This window comes from Notothenia rossii (assembly GCF_949606895.1).
Source record: "Notothenia rossii genome assembly, chromosome: 5".
Lineage (NCBI taxonomy): Eukaryota > Metazoa > Chordata > Actinopteri > Perciformes > Nototheniidae > Notothenia > Notothenia rossii.
In genome coordinates this window covers 34284032-34299480 of record NC_136903.1, presented here as the reverse complement: position 1 = coordinate 34299480, position 15449 = coordinate 34284032, and the positions used below count along the sequence as shown (strand labels likewise).

Here is a 15449-nt window from a genome sequence, read left to right as displayed (position 1 = left end):
CTTTCAAAAATAAAATGAGTTTTAAAAAAACTAAACTTAAAGTTGGACTTCAGTTTTCAAAATGATGTATTTATTTATTATAGTTGTAGTAGGCTTAGAGGAGGAACTTTATTAACACATGGTCTTCTGAATCAGACATCACAATGACCTATAAATGCACCACAATTGAGCTGGGACTGTTTTGTAATAAATGTTATATTGAAGCTATAACTTACAATGAGCATAAAATCCATTGTTATTATATTATCAGAACGGGTTGTATGATACATTCTTATCAAGTTATGGAGGAGAGAATGATAATTTCTGATTAGCTATTAATTTAGCTTGGCTATGAAGTTTCCCTGCAGGATTACATGCTATTGTGTGTCTTTTCAATCAACCAAAACTACATTTATAGTGTTATTTATTTGAGTCAGTTTATAGACCTCTTTAAAATCTCCTTTTGAAAAGCTGAACATGTTATTATTTTATTTATTTATTGTACTGTATGTGAAGAAATCCCATGTTTCATGCTTTAGCATTCTAAGACATTTCCTGTTATGTTCACCACCTTATAGCTGTAACTATTGTGTGTTCATGTTGATGAAAAAGGTCCTACAAAGGAACATGTACAAAATATGTACACGCTAACATTTTACAAAACCTTCACAAGGTACATTTAGCCATTTTCAGGCTTTATCAAAGGAGAAGGATTTTGCTGAATGATGTCCTTTTGTGGTTCTGTTGTTTAAGTTTTTATGTTTTCATGTGGAACCTACTGCTGCAGGTCTCCCTTGAAAAAGAGATCATTGATCTCAATGGGATTTTACCTGGATAAATAAAGGTTTTGAATTAAATTGAATGTAAAGCACTATGAATTGCCTTTCTATCTAAACATGTGCTATATAACTAAACTAACCATAAACGTATTTATTAATACACTTAAATAAGTCTTGGCAGCCCTTATACAGCTTTAGACATGGATCATAGACTAAAATATACAATAGGCCTACTAATTATGTATTATACCTACCACAGTATTAGTCATTATTGCAAACATGCACTTTTCAAAAAGAGCACTTTAAAAATAATTACAACTATTTTTTGGTCAATGTTTTGAAAAATGGCTTAAACTTTGAGAAACAATGACTTTATTTTCCAAAAGATGACCTCAATTCACGTTCAAGAAACAACTTCACTTTCAAAAAATGACTGGAAATCTCAAAAATGTTCTTAATTTTATAAAATGTTAGGACGTGACTTTGTGATCAACCAAAATGTATCGGTTTAAAGCATAGCATAAAGGACGAAGGTACGTTTTAACCGTTTGTTTTTTCGTTCTAATTGAAACAAAAAAAAAGCAGAAACGGGTCTTTTTTTTTTTTTTCAATTTTGCCCCAAAATGAAAAAATGGAAATTCAGCTCATTTTTTCGTTTTTCTGTTCTTACTGTTAAAACAAGTATACCACTCAATGTTTCGTTTCCATAAGTGGGTGTGTCTCCAGCGCCTCCTTGCTTCTGATTGGCTAGGGTGCCCTATGCTTGCGTTGTACTCTTCAAAATAAAGGTCCTATGTCTTTGCCTTTAGACTGCGTTACAAATATACGTATATTATTATATTCATACATACAAGTACAAGTCTGTCCGTATGTCTGTCTTTCTATGTATATGTCTGTCTCGATGTCTTTCTATCTCGATGTCTGTCTGTCTGTCTTTCTGTGACTATATTTTTGAGTTTAAAGCGTAGCCACTTTTACTCCACTACATGTATTTAAAACCTTTAGTAACTTTACAGATTTGGATTAATTATGTGAAATGTAATCAACACTTAAATCAGACTTTAGTTCCACCTGGAGTAAATTCACAAGCTACCCTGCAGTATACAAAGTCATTCAAACTAGCTGCACCTTTACCAGCTTTGAGAACACTTTCATGATCAATCATTATAAAACATATCATATATATTATTCTGAAATGGACCAATCTGCACAATGACTACTTTTACTGTCGCTACTTTCACTGTATTTTGATGATAATACTTTTCTACTTTCACTTGAGGAACATTTTGAATGCAGGACTTTTATTTGTAACAGAGTTTTCCTACACTCTGGTACTTCGACTTTGACTCAAGTACAAGATCTGAGTACTTCTACTTTGACTCAAGTACAACACCTGAGTACTTGTACTTTCACTCAAGTACAACATCTGAGTACTTCTACTCAAGTACAATATCTGATTACTTCTACTTTTACTCAAGTACAAGATCTGAGTACTTTTACTTTTACTCAAGTACAAGATCTGAGTACTTCTACTTTTACTCAAGTACAAGATCTAATTACTTCGACAACCTCTGATTAATGGTTGATTTCCAAATGTTCTGTTGGTGCGTGGATGATAAAATAATAGTGTTTGATTGTATTGCCTTACGTATGCAGCTATTTGCCTGTGTTTAGAAACATAATTAAACATACCATGGACACACATTCAAACTATTTTCCATTTATTAAACATTGCAGATGAACAATTAGTCATACAGCTAAAGAAAACTACAACAATAATTTTCTGTATGATAATATCATGGAACCTGGAATTTGAACACACACCACTTAACAATAAACAATAAACTTAACAATAAACTTAACAATAAACGACTGAACTGCTGTCCACTTTAGGGTAGGGCCCTTAAAGCATCCAGTGCTGCAGACAGTCCAGCATCCTGGGTATACACTGGCTCCTGATCACTTGCCTTTACACATATCTTCTTACAATGCCTATGAGATCCTTTATCCCGTTTTGGAATGGTGCTGGCTCGTTATGAATGGCATGCTCAAAGAGTTCAGCGCATAGTTCCTTGCAAATTCTTGTTCAGCCGCTGTCTGGTGCTCCACAGTGGCAAATGGATTTCTCCCAAACAGCGACACTCTTGTCAGAGAGGACCCCATGTCCTGATGATAGCAGTCTGCAGCATCTGTAGCTTCAGGCAAAAGATCTGCAGGCAGTCTCTTTGGGCACCCACCATGAGCAAGTTGATCTGGGATACCCTTACCTTAAAAAAAAACACAAATAAGTGGCCATTGTTAGTGTAATGTTACATATCATGCATATCAATGAACCTCATAGCCTGTGCTATTAGTACACTTCTTACAAACTTTAAAAAGCATGTTTTTAATTTGACTGTTTATATACTTACCAGATATATATGTTTCATGCAATAAGAGCAATCTATAAACTAGATAGTAGATATGTCTTTACTCAGACAATTATTGAAATATTGTAATATATACATGCCACATTTAAACATTTCCATCAACCTAGTGTAAAAAGTGGATACAGAGAGAAACAAATGTAGGATATAAGTACAACTTATAAAAATGCATAAAGAAGGTCATTTGTTATGGGGCTTAAGTAACATTCTGAAAACTGCTATAAAAACCTTGGATTCTGTGTGCATTCCAGGACTGCACCATCCGGTCAAGTCCAATTTTGGCTACCTGACAGGTAAGAGTGGACACACAATATCGTGTGATGTTGTCTTCGAGGTTTAGTTCCTCCTGGTCAACAAGGTGGTTGAGTGCGCCTTTCAGAGGGTAGTTTACCCTGTTGTTTACCTCTGGCCACATCCTTTCTATAATATGATTCTGTAATTTAAAGTAAACAAAAATGAGAAGAGTCAAATGTAGAGAGCACATTGTAATTTCCCATTGTTCATTTCCCAATTTGTTTCCCAATTTCCGGCTTTGTATTTTATCCATTTCCTGTTGTATCCAGTTCAAAAGTACTGTGTATCTCTCCTATGTCATAGGAAAAAGCTAGCAGTCCCCTAGAGAAGTTTAGTGAACGCCATGGGTCTATTGACAGCTTTATCAGCTAGCAGTTGGGTGAATAATGGAATGAGATCAGAAATATTTTTATTTGTCTCGCCACAGGGTAATTTACATGATTACAGCAGATAAAGTGAGGAATAAAAGACAAAAATGGCTATGTGGGGATTGTCCACAGTATTGAGTATGTAAGTCGCTTTGGATAAAAGCGTCTAACAAGTAACATGTAATGTAATGTATGAACACGTTGATTGCAATTCAGATACAAAAACAACTCGCCTGTGTTGACTTTGTTTGCATGTATGGCTGTCTGCCTGTGTTATTCCGGTAGTCTGCCAATTTCTCCTGCATGAAAAGAGTTAAGTAGAATTCTTTTCCATGGTCTACTCGGATTTGGTCCCACATTCCATATCGTAGGACAGCACTCCTGCAAAACAGCAATACAAAAGTTGTATGACATGTAACAGAATTTCATGTTTGTTGTTACGACCTAAGCATTGCTAAAGCGAATTTTGTACGCAGTTAAAATGTTGATCTCATCGATCAATTACCAAGTAACGTACAATATACAGTGGTTACCTGTCAGTAGTTTTCAATTTACAATATCTTTCCCAAATAAAACTGTTCAAATAAAGCTACATTTAGCCATTGTGTTTTTATTTAGCTAAACGTTTACTAAATTATTTACTGTCTGCTGTTTGCAACCTTTTTATTAGGTTATTATTATATTATTATAACAGAAACAGGGCACTGAAACTTACTGGTAAACCTCTTGATATATGGTCAGGTTGTTTTTCACTGGCATGGTGGAGTGGCTTACAATGTTGCTGGAGAATCCGTCCACGGCAAGGACGTGGGTCACCCCATACATCACCAGTTTCTCGTTTTAGTCAATGTGCAATTTGTGACCCATGTACTCTGCACTGTATGGCACTGGATTTAAATTCCTTAATCTCTGAGGAATTAAACACAATGTTATTGTTCTCACAATATGTTCACAGCAATGTACAATACAGGAACATCTAGATGTTTTTTAATAATACCTACACGATACCGATCTGCATGATATGGCTGGTTAGTTTCTCTGAGGACACGGCCAACAAGCCCCTCTGATGCTCGGATTCCTTTTGAGGCCAGGTAACCAGTCATCATTTTTCTTCCATATGTTGGTCCAGTCTGAATTTGTAAACACAAAACTAAAACTAAATAGGACCAAGGTACGTTTTAACTGTTTTTTTTTTAGTTCTAATTGAAACCAAAAAACCCCAGAATAGTTATCTCATTATTATTTACACAATTATGTCCAAAGTTATTCGTGAGTATTTCTGTCACATCATTGTTAAGCCTCAACTCAGCTCCTACGTCTCAAAGAAAACCCATAATTCAGGGCTCGTTACATTTGTTTGTATTGTGAGAATAATCAATATACAAATTAAACCGGAACTTTAGTCCACTGATGTATTGTTCCCCCACGGACAAATATCGGGGGTAGTAGCTTCCGAAACCGGAAGTTGCATTGTTTTTAGCATTCACAGGATGTAGCATATCAAGCAGCATTAGTGAAGAGATGGATAAAAACGCGTGTGGTTACATACTAAACACACCGTCTCCAACTGCCACTCATCGATGCTAACATATCAACTGTTACTATATGGTTAACTATCATGTATATAGCTATTTAAATGCTTATGAATGGATGTTTAGCTACGTCAATAGAGGGCAACGGAATATGACGCCGCCAACCAATGGGAGAAGACTGGAAGTACCAGAGTTTATAATCGGAGCTGAAACGTTTATACGGACCCTCTCCCGTCGCAGCCTCAGAGGAACGTCATGTTTACTATAATTAAAACCCTGTCAATTTTACAAGAAGTTTCTTGGATTCTTTCTGGCCATTTACTCCTCCCAGCATTCCGAAGCCCAACAGTAGGCTATAGAGTCGTGCAGTGACACGTCCTAAAATCATAAATCTTTCGATTCGATTTATGATTATAAAATTATAAAAGTAGGGTAGACATGTGGAGATTATCCGACTGAACAAACCGTGTTCCGTCTCTTAAATGTGTGTCAACCGCAGACATTATTTCGAGCTATTTTCCAAAATCCTATGGCGAAATTGCATAGCTTTTTTGTCGAGGGAACCAGAAGGAACTTACTTCCGGGTTTTAGGACGCTTCACTACACCACTCTATTACTATGAAGTAATAAGTACAGTACTTGAGTAAATCTACGTAATTACTTTACATCACTGAATTAAGCCATAGTCCTACCTCACCTCAACAGCTGCTTTAGCAACCTCTACTTCCAGTTGGGAATCGTGCACTCGCTCTCTGCCTATACCATTTTGGGTAAAAAAGCGACGGATATTTGTTTGGGAGAACCCTTTTGTTAAGCCACATTCATACTGGAGATGATCGGATATATTTTGATCAGTATAACCATCTTTTATCATACTTTGTATAACTTCTCTGTAGGCCAACAAACTGGACTCCATTATTATTAATAAGGAGGGTGACTATATTTCCCACGATCAAACTTTCCTGTCATGCGCACAGCAGTCCTGGTGTAAATTGATGGTACATTTACGGCACCATGCCGTAAATGCACCCTGTGTAATGCACACATTACCGCCAAGAACGACTTGTCTGACACGGCGATACCAATATATTGTTAACAATAAACACGGAGATGGAGTCATACTTTCTTTTCAGAGGCAGCCAGCGAGTTACTCTTAAAATAGACGACATGCGCGTCGACAGAATCAGCCGCATTTTTCAGGTATTTTTGAGAGATCCGTGATTAATTATTGATTGAACAGGCACATGGTATTGTAGCGATCTGCATTTATTGTTCAAGTGTTCTGTTAACTGTTTGTGTCAGGCTTCTGTGAGGAGAGCAGGTAGGGGCGGGGTTGGGGAGCAGAGGGTTTGGTGTGTGTGTGTCTGTGTGGGCGCGTGCAGGTGAGTGAGAGTTTGGCGCGAGAGGAGAGAGAGTGAGAAAGGACGGATGAGAGCCGTTGGTTGTTAATAAACCTGTTTAACTTGAGAACGCTTCACTCGTCATTCCGACACGTCCGGGTGGACGTTACATTGGTGTCAGAAGTAAAAAAAACAACAAAAAAAACCAGAGTTTTATCCGCTAATCGCCGGTAGCCGCAGCTAGCACTGACTCGGCTAACGTTAGCTCTGCTTCATCGGCCGGTAAATAATGGAAGCACAGATGAACCGGACCGGAGCTCGTCCGAAAGTCAAGGAGGAGATGGATGGCTTATGGCGTGACTCAGAAGACAATTTATGGCGTGAATTAAATGCTGCTGCCGGTTTCGACTCGGCCGGCGGGAAGCGGCACGTTGGCGCAGGGACCTCCCCCGGGAGTGGCGCGGCGCCGGTTGTAAACAATGATGGCGGCGCCCGGCTCCAAGTTAAAACACCGAAATACAACGGTAAAGCCGACTGGGAAGCCTTCCATGCCCAATTTGAACTGTTATCACGGGCTGTGGGCTGGTCTGAGGACAATAAGGCGCTCCAGCTGGCCCTGTGTATTACAGATGAAGCTTTATCCTGTTTGCTACTGCTCAGCCCGGCTGAAAGAACTGACTATGGGGCCTTGGTTGGGGCTCTGAAGCGGCGGTTTGGACAATGCAGCCAGCCTGGGGTGCTGCGTTCGGAGCTGTCAAGCAGACAGAGACAGCCGGGTGAGCCGCTCCGCATATTGGCTAATGACATTGAAACCCTGGCGAGAAGGGCATACAGCCACATGTCCCCTGAGGTGCAGAGCGAGCTGGCTAGGGACCAGTTTATCCGGGCCATAACCCCCAGGGAGCTGCGCGTCCAGACACAACTGGCACATCCCCGCTCTCTGCAGGAAGCACTGGAGCTGGCGTTGGAGAGAGAGGTTGTAGGAGGGGCGGCAGAGAGCACGCACACGGGAGGCGGCCCAGTTGTGAGAACGGTGAGACAGGAGGAGCCAGGACAAGAGAAACCAGCATGGGCGGCTGAGTTGACTGAGCTAATCCGTGCTATGGCACTGCAATCGCCGCAGGGCAGCAACCGTCCTCGTCGGGGTCCTCTGGTGTGTTGGGGGTGCGGCCAGGTCGGCCATATTAGCACAAGGTGCCCCATGAATGCTGATATTCAGGGAAACGCCCCCGGGTCTGTGTAAATGGGACGTCACAGACCCCCGCCGTTGGGTCCCATCCTGCCTGGTCTCCAGTGGACAGAGCCCAGCTGCACGGAGGGGGGAGCGGGGCTCCGCTTCCCCCAGAAGCAAACGACATCGCAGAGTCTGTGAGGGTGGTGGGCTGGACTCACGCGGGGGATTTCTGCCATGTCCCCGTCACCCTGGCAGGGGCCCCATGGACGGCCCTTGTTGACACCGGCTCCACAGCGACACTGATGAGACCGGACGTGGTCCCAGCGGGGACACGGTTGACACCCACTCTGGTGAAACTGCGAACAGTAACCGGTGAGCTAGCCCCTATGCTTGGGAGAGGGGTGGTGGTTATACAGGTGGGGGGGCTGTCAGTGTCTGTTAAGGTGTGGGTTGCGGCAGTACAGGACTCCTGCATATTAGGACTTGACTTTCTGCGGGTTGCACGCTGTGTGCTAGACCTGGGGAGGAACACGCTGGCCTTTCCAGGGGGTCCCACAGTGGAAATGGTGCACCCCACACTTGCCACGACACCACACCCACCTACATCAAGAGTGACTGAAACACTTCCCCCACCCCAAACCCCCCCCCCTGCAGCCATGCCCCCTGTCATCAATGCTAACCCCAGCCCCAACCCCACACCCCGTACTCCAGTTGATGTACGGCCCCCGGCCCCGGAACAACAACCTGCAGCTCTAAAGGGGGACAGACGGGCGGCAGTGAAGGAGGTGTGGAAACGCAGCTGTGATGACTTAAAACCCGAGCAGCGGGAGGAACTGTGGCAAGTGCTGTGGGAGTTTAAGGACATTTTTGCTCTGACAGAAGAGGAAGTGGGCCTGACACACCTGGTGCAGCACGATATCGACACGGACGACGCACGGCCCGTCAAGACACGCCCCCGCCGCCTTCCCCTGGCCCATCAGACAGCAGCAGACAGCGCTATTGATGAGATGCTGTCAGCTGGCATTATTGAGCCCTCTGACAGCCCCTGGGCCTCGGGGGTTGTGATGGTCAATAAGAAGAAGAGTTCAAAGATGAGGTTTTGTGTGGACTACAGACCGCTGAACAGTGTGACCAAGAAAGACTCATACCCGCTGCCCCGCATAGATGAGTGTTTGGACTTGGTGTCTGGCTCATCCTGGTTCTCCTCTTTAGACCTGCGCAGCGGGTATTGGCAAGTTCCCCTCATTCCAGAAGCCAGACCAAAGACAGCTTTTTGCACTGGGAGGGGGCTGTGGCAGTTTCGAGTCCTCTCCTTCGGCCTGTGCAACGCTCCGGCCACGTTTGAGCGGCTGATGGAAAGGGTGCTCGCTGACGTTCCCCGACAGGAGTGCCTGGTCTACCTGGACGATATCCTGGTCCATGGTAGCTCCTTCCAGGCGGCTTTAGGAGCCCTGCGGCGGGTTCTACAGAGGATAGCAGCAGCGGGGTTGAAGCTCCACCCCGACAAGTGCTGTTTCTTGAGGAGAGAGTTGGAGTTCCTGGGGCACCGAGTCGGAGGAGAGGGCATCAGCACGCTGGAGGAGAAGGTGCGGGCAGTAAAGGACTGGCCAGCCCCCATCAATCTGCGGGAGCTGAAGAGCTTCATTGGGTTAGCGTCGTACTACAGGCGGTTCGTGCGTGGCTTCTCTTGCATAGCTGCACCCCTGTTCCGCCTGCAACAGAAAGACTGTGATTTTGCTTGGACTCCAGAGTGTGAGCTGGCCTTCAGCTCTTTAAAGAAGGCCTTGACGGAGTCTCCCATCCTCACTCCCCCAGACCTCAGCCTACCGTTCGTCCTGGATACGGACGCCAGTGACGTCGGGATGGGGGCGGTGTTGAGCCAGGTGGGGCCTGGGGGGGAAAAAGTGGTGGCGTATTTCAGCAAAACCTTCAACAAAGCTGAACGGCGCTATTGTGTGACACGCAGAGAGTTGCTGGCAATTGTGAGAGCAATCAGCCATTTCAGGTACTACCTGTGTGGCCTGTCCTTCACAGTGAGGACTGACCACGCAGCCCTCCAGTGGCTGATGTCCTTCAAGGAGCCCGAGGGACAGATTGCACGCTGGCTAGAAGGACTGGCGCCGTACGTCTTCACAGTGGAGCACAGGGCGGGGGTTCGCCATACCAACGCTGACGCCCTGTCCCGGCGCCCCTGTGCTCCCAGCGGCTGTCGGTACTGTGAAAAGAGAGAGGACCAAGAAAAGGAGCTCTGTGCAGAGGAGGAGCGAGACCACAGGCATAAACCAGCCGAGCCGGTCTGCAGAGGTGCACGGATCATCGACTCACCCGAATGGAGAGCGCGGCAGGAAGAGGATGCTGACCTACAGCCAGTGCTGAGGTGGGTGGAGTCAGGACAAAAGCCACTGTGGAATGAAGTTGCTGGGTGCTCGCTTGCCACCAAAGGACTGGTTGCAAAGTTTGAGGCTCTCCGGACGAAGGATGGAGTGCTGCAGAGAGCCTGGAAAGAGCCTGCAACGGGGGAGGAGAGGTGGCAGGTGGTGGTCCCCAGGGCGCTGAGGGAAGAAGTGCTTAAGGCCTCCCATGGAACTACTGGGGCAGGACACTTTGGGGTCTCCAAAACCTTGCGTCGACTCCGCCAAAGCTGTTACTGGGGCCAGCTCAGGAGAGATGTTGAGGACTTCTGCCGCCGCTGCGACCTTTGTACGGCGTACAAAGGTCCCACTGATCAGTCACGTGCCCAGCTTCAGCAGCTAGCGGTGGGGGCCCCGATGGAGAGGGTGGCGGTGGACATAATGGGCCCATTCCCGTGCACAGAGAAGGGGAACCGTTACGTCCTGGCCGCCATGGACTATTTTACAAAATGGCCAGAGGCGTATGCTATACCAGACCAGGAGGCGGTGACCGTTGCAGGTGCCCTGGTGGAGGGCATGTTTGCCAGATTTGGAGCGGCCGAGGTCATTCACAGCGACCAAGGAAGAAACTTTGAGTCGAGGGTGTTCGCCGCTATGTGTGACCGGCTGGGCATGCAAAAGACGCGGACTACTCCTCTGCACCCGCAGAGTGACGGACTGGTCGAACGGTTCAATAGGACTCTGGGAAAACAACTCGCTATCCTCACCGCGGAGCATCAGCGTGATTGGGACATGCACCTCCCTCTTGTTCTTTGGGCCTACAGATCGGCTGTGCAGGAGTCCACCTCATGCACACCGGCCCTGCTCATGCTGGGGCGAGAGCTGCGGACACCAGCAGAAATGGCTTTTGGCCGACCCCCCGACACACCAGCGGTTCCTCCGGGACCGGAATATGCCAGGAGGCTCCAGGATAGAATGGAGTCAGCACATGCCTTTGCCCGCGATCAGCTGCAGAAGGCGGGCATGAGACAGAAAAGAAACTATGACACGAGGGCTAGAGGGGGGGACTTCAAGGCCGGGGACCTGGTGTGGGTGTATAGTCCAAGAAGAAAGAAGGGCCGGTGCCCTAAGTTGGACTGTCACTGGGTGGGCCCTTGTGAGGTGCTGGAAAAGCTGGGAGAGGTGGTCTATAGGGTCCAGCTGCCGCCTAGAGGGAGACGGGTGGCCCTCCACAGGGACCGGCTGACCCCATACAGAGGCGATGCACATCCGCGGCCTAGACCCCCAGCATCGTCTAGGAGAAACCAGACAGTCACTTCCCCCGATTCACTGACTGTGTCCCCTGCTGACCCCCCACATTCACCCCCACCCCCAAACTCACCCCCTGTTCCGGGACAGGATGTTCCAAGCCGGCAAGCGAAGCCGCCTGTGTTCACTCCAAGGCGGCCTCAGAGACCAAGAAGAGCCCCGGGCCACCTCAGAGACTTTTTATGCATTCCCTCGGGGCGAGGGACTTAGTAAGGGGGGGGCAATGTAGCGATCTGCATTTATTGTTCAAGTGTTCTGTTAACTGTTTGTGTCAGGCTTCTGTGAGGAGAGCAGGTAGGGGCGGGGTTGGGGAGCAGAGGGTTTGGTGTGTGTGTGTCTGTGTGGGCGCGTGCAGGTGAGTGAGAGTTTGGCGCGAGAGGAGAGAGAGTGAGAAAGGACGGATGAGAGCCGTTGGTTGTTAATAAACCTGTTTAACTTGAGAACGCTTCACTCGTCATTCCGACACGTCCGGGTGGACGTTACAGTATGTTAACGTGTAACAAGCTAACCTTGTTTCAATAGCAATAAAGCTACGAGTCGTCTGGACGAGAGAGTCAGTTAATCATTCAATTTAAAAACAAAACAATGTTTAGATATCACATTGTAAATGGGGAAGGATATTATTAGGATGTTATCGGATGTTATCCTTAATTTGGTGCACAAAATAGACATGGCATGAAAAGATGTTAAAAGATTCAATGATAATTATTTTATATGAACTGTTTTGCACAAATAACTGCATAACTATAATTGAACTTTGCAGAAGCGAAGCAAGAAGAAACTTAAAAACAGCATTTACTTGGTGACAGCCCTGAGACAATTTAGTCGTACAGTCCAGCAAGACATTTATTTATAAACTATATCAGTGACATTTAGATTGATACTGAGGTCTGATATAGGCATACAAATAATCTTGAGGATTAACTACTAACTGCATGTTTTTTTAATACAATTAATAAACCACTACCATCATTAAAGAAACGACACAAAGGAAGAAATTATGCCAGGACACATGGAAAGACAAAGAACAATGTAGTGATTGTTTAAAAGGAAATTGTGAAATATATATAACCTGTTATTTTCTTTTAGGTCAACGCAGGTAGCCTTTTCATCACTGATGCCGCCAACGTTGCGGTTTTTCCATTGGATAGTGGGTGTTTCTGCTCCCTGGACCTCTCTGATCACGGTCATTATGAGGTTCATGGAGAAAAACCTGGGGAGACTCAAAGGATCCAGACAGAGCCAGCTGAGTCACGGCCGTTTGCTTTTCGTCATAGTCAGCCAATGTCTACTGCAAACATGAGTCAGTTGACTAGATCAATTAGCACCCCTCGGTCATTTCAAAGGTAATGAGAGGCCCATTTCATACGTTGGCATGCTTTAGAATGTTACGTTTTAGTCCATGTTGCTAACTAAATGTGTGTCACTGTTCTTTTTGCATTACAGGTCAATACATGTGTCAGAAATAATGGATGGAAAGATTGTTTCCACAAGGGTGGTCATGATCAGATTTGTTGAATCAGAGGCAAGCATTCCACTGATCACAGGAAAAGTGAATGTGGCCATGGGAGACAGTGAGGAGTACATCCTTACAGACACCGTTGGGAATGAAATAGTTGAGTCTGAAGGGACAATTGGTAAATATAATTATTCTATATTTCATTTTCATTTGTGCAAAAGATAAGGGTCTGAAAGTGCTATCAGTACAACAATGTGCCCCTTTTAACATTTTATTTTCATGTGTCTTTACTCTTTATTTCTCTCATAAAGGGTCTTTGTACTGGAAGCCGAATGCAAGAAAGATCCATGCTGTTGAGAGCTCTGCTTTCAGGCAATGGCGTCGAAGAGGCTCAAGAAGCAGGTGTGGTTGAATAACAAAACTGATTTTGTCTGGAGAAGGTTTGAACTGATTTATCAATAGGGATAATAATGTAATGTGTAAAGAAGGGCTAGCACTCAAACTGAAGGATCACGATATGCAGCATTTCACTTTATTTTACTCGCTAACAACAGACTGGCAAAACCCTCTCATTATTTGAAAAAGGCTGCTTTCTGGCCATTTAGCATTTTTTCAGCTCAAGGGCTATATACGTTTGCCATCTGGGGCAGACATGCATAAGCATGGGCTTCACTGTAGCACACCTCAGTACTCTGTGGGTCAGCACATGGTATGAAGAGTCACAGTCAACATCCGTTCTACAATCAGCATTTATAAACAATATCCTTGAAATGTAATTTCAAGAAATGAAATGTTTCCACATGCTCTTGTTTATTTAGCATCATCTAATTTGCCATGGAATACATAACTTTCTTTAATCTCTAATAAAATTAAGAACAAATCTTAAATGACTGCTAATACTTAAACTATTTTCAAAATGTGACAAAAACAGAAATGAGCTATCTGAAGTCCACACACTGAGCAACAAGGTGGAGGAACTGCTGGATGCATCCCAAGGCCTGGAAGAAGTCACCAGGAAGATTTCTGACATAGTGGCAGCCAGCCAGGACTTGGTAGTACCAAGGCCAAAAGTCAAACAGGCATTTAGCTGTTTGATCTGCAGAGGTATTGTTTTCATCTTCTCTTTGAATAATGCTCAGTGTAACAAACAGTATTTAAAAAATAAAATGTATAGGTGCCGGATTTTCATATTATTCTAAGTTAATCTTTTCAAATCTATTTCTGAACAGTATCTTTCTCAGTTTGAGTGCATGCTTCAGAAATACAGTCCATGACATCAATCAGTAACTATCAGCATATCTTTAAAAACCTGTCTTTTTTCTTTTTAAAGACACAATGACTGGACCCATGTTTTCCTCCTGCTGCCGAAGCATCGTGGGATGCAGGCTCTGTGTGGAGGAGTGGAGGATAACATCTCCCCAATGCCTTAAGTGCAGGGATCAGGAGCCAGTGTATACCCAGGATGCTGGACTGTCTGCAGCACTGGATGCTTTAAGGGCCCTACCCTAAAGTGGACAGCAGTTCAGTCGTTTATTGTTAAGTTTATTGTTAAGTTTATTGTTTATTGTTAAGTGGTGTGTGTTCAAATTCCAGGTTCCATGATATTATCATACAGAAAATTATTGTTGTAGTTTTCTTTAGCTGTATGACTTGTTAATTGTTCATCTGCAATGTTTAAAAAATGGAAAATAGTTTGAATGTGTGTCCATGGTATGTTTAATTATGTTTCTAAACACAGGCAAATAGCTGCATACGTAAGGCAATACAATCAAACACTATTATTTTTATCATCCACGCACCAACAGAACATTTGGAAATCAACCATTAATCAGAAGTTGTCGAAGTACTCAGGTCTTGTACTTGAGTAAAAGTAGAAGTACTCAGATCTTGTACTTAAGTAAAAGTAGAAGTACTCAGATCTTGTACTTGAGTAAAAGTAGAAGTACTCAGATATTGTACTTCAGTAAAAGTAGAAGTACTCAGATCTTGTACTTGAGTAAAAGTAGAAGTACTCAGATCTTGTACTTGAGTAAAAGTAGAAGTACTCAGATCTTGTACTTGAGTAAAAGTAGAAGTACTCAGGTCTTGTACTTGAGTAGAAGTAATCAGATATTGTACTTGAGTAAAAGTAAAGTACTCAGATCTTGTACTTGAGTAAAAGTAGAAGTACCAGAGTGTAGGAATACTCTGTTACAGTAAAAGTCCTGCATTCAAAATGTTCCTCAAGTGAAAGTAGAAAAGTATTATCATCAAAATATAGTGAAAGTAGCGACAGTAAAAGTAGTCATTGTGCAGATTGGTCCATTTCAGAATAATATATATGATATGTTTTATAATGATTGATCATGAAAGTGTTCTCAAAGCTGGTAAAGGTGCAGCTAGTTTGAATGACTTTGTATACTGCAGGGTAGCTTGTGAATTTACTCCAGGTGGAACTAA

The 15449-nt window shown here is 44.1% G+C and overlaps 2 protein-coding genes across 9 annotated transcripts in view; one reads left to right on the top strand and one right to left on the bottom strand.

The window, feature by feature from the left end:
* Positions 1-2309: 2309 nt before the first annotated feature.
* The window catches only part of LOC307041389 (uncharacterized protein), a gene marked incomplete at its 5' end in the record, with an annotated part of 43406 nt that continues 30266 nt past the window's right edge, over positions 2310-15449 (bottom strand). Inside the window, 7 exons of one of the 7 annotated variants that reach the window (XM_079684761.1) lie at positions 2310-3025; positions 3413-3617; positions 4080-4227; positions 4621-4660; positions 4710-4755; positions 4848-4976; positions 6076-6294. In XM_079684761.1, coding sequence (XP_079540887.1) covers positions 2763-3025; positions 3413-3617; positions 4080-4227; positions 4621-4660; positions 4710-4755; positions 4848-4976; positions 6076-6294 — 1050 coding nt within the window. In that variant the 3' untranslated portion in view covers positions 2310-2762. The other 6 variants (XM_079684766.1, XR_013808732.1, XM_079684762.1 and 3 more) reach the window with 6 other exon arrangements.
* On the top strand, positions 5409-14673 carry LOC307041392 (uncharacterized protein). 2 transcript variants are annotated; one of them, XM_079684769.1, is made up of 6 exons: positions 5409-5726; positions 12641-12897; positions 12998-13188; positions 13322-13412; positions 13942-14114; positions 14341-14673. In XM_079684769.1, exons 1-6 carry the CDS (start codon positions 5634-5636, stop codon positions 14517-14519), a joined length of 984 nt encoding a protein of 327 aa, XP_079540895.1. In that variant the 5' UTR covers positions 5409-5633; the 3' UTR covers positions 14520-14673. The 2 variants fall into 2 exon arrangements, with proteins under 2 accessions (XP_079540895.1, XP_079540896.1); XM_079684770.1 differs by lacking the exon at positions 5409-5726 and adding an exon at positions 6460-6578 and having other exon boundaries at positions 14341-14630.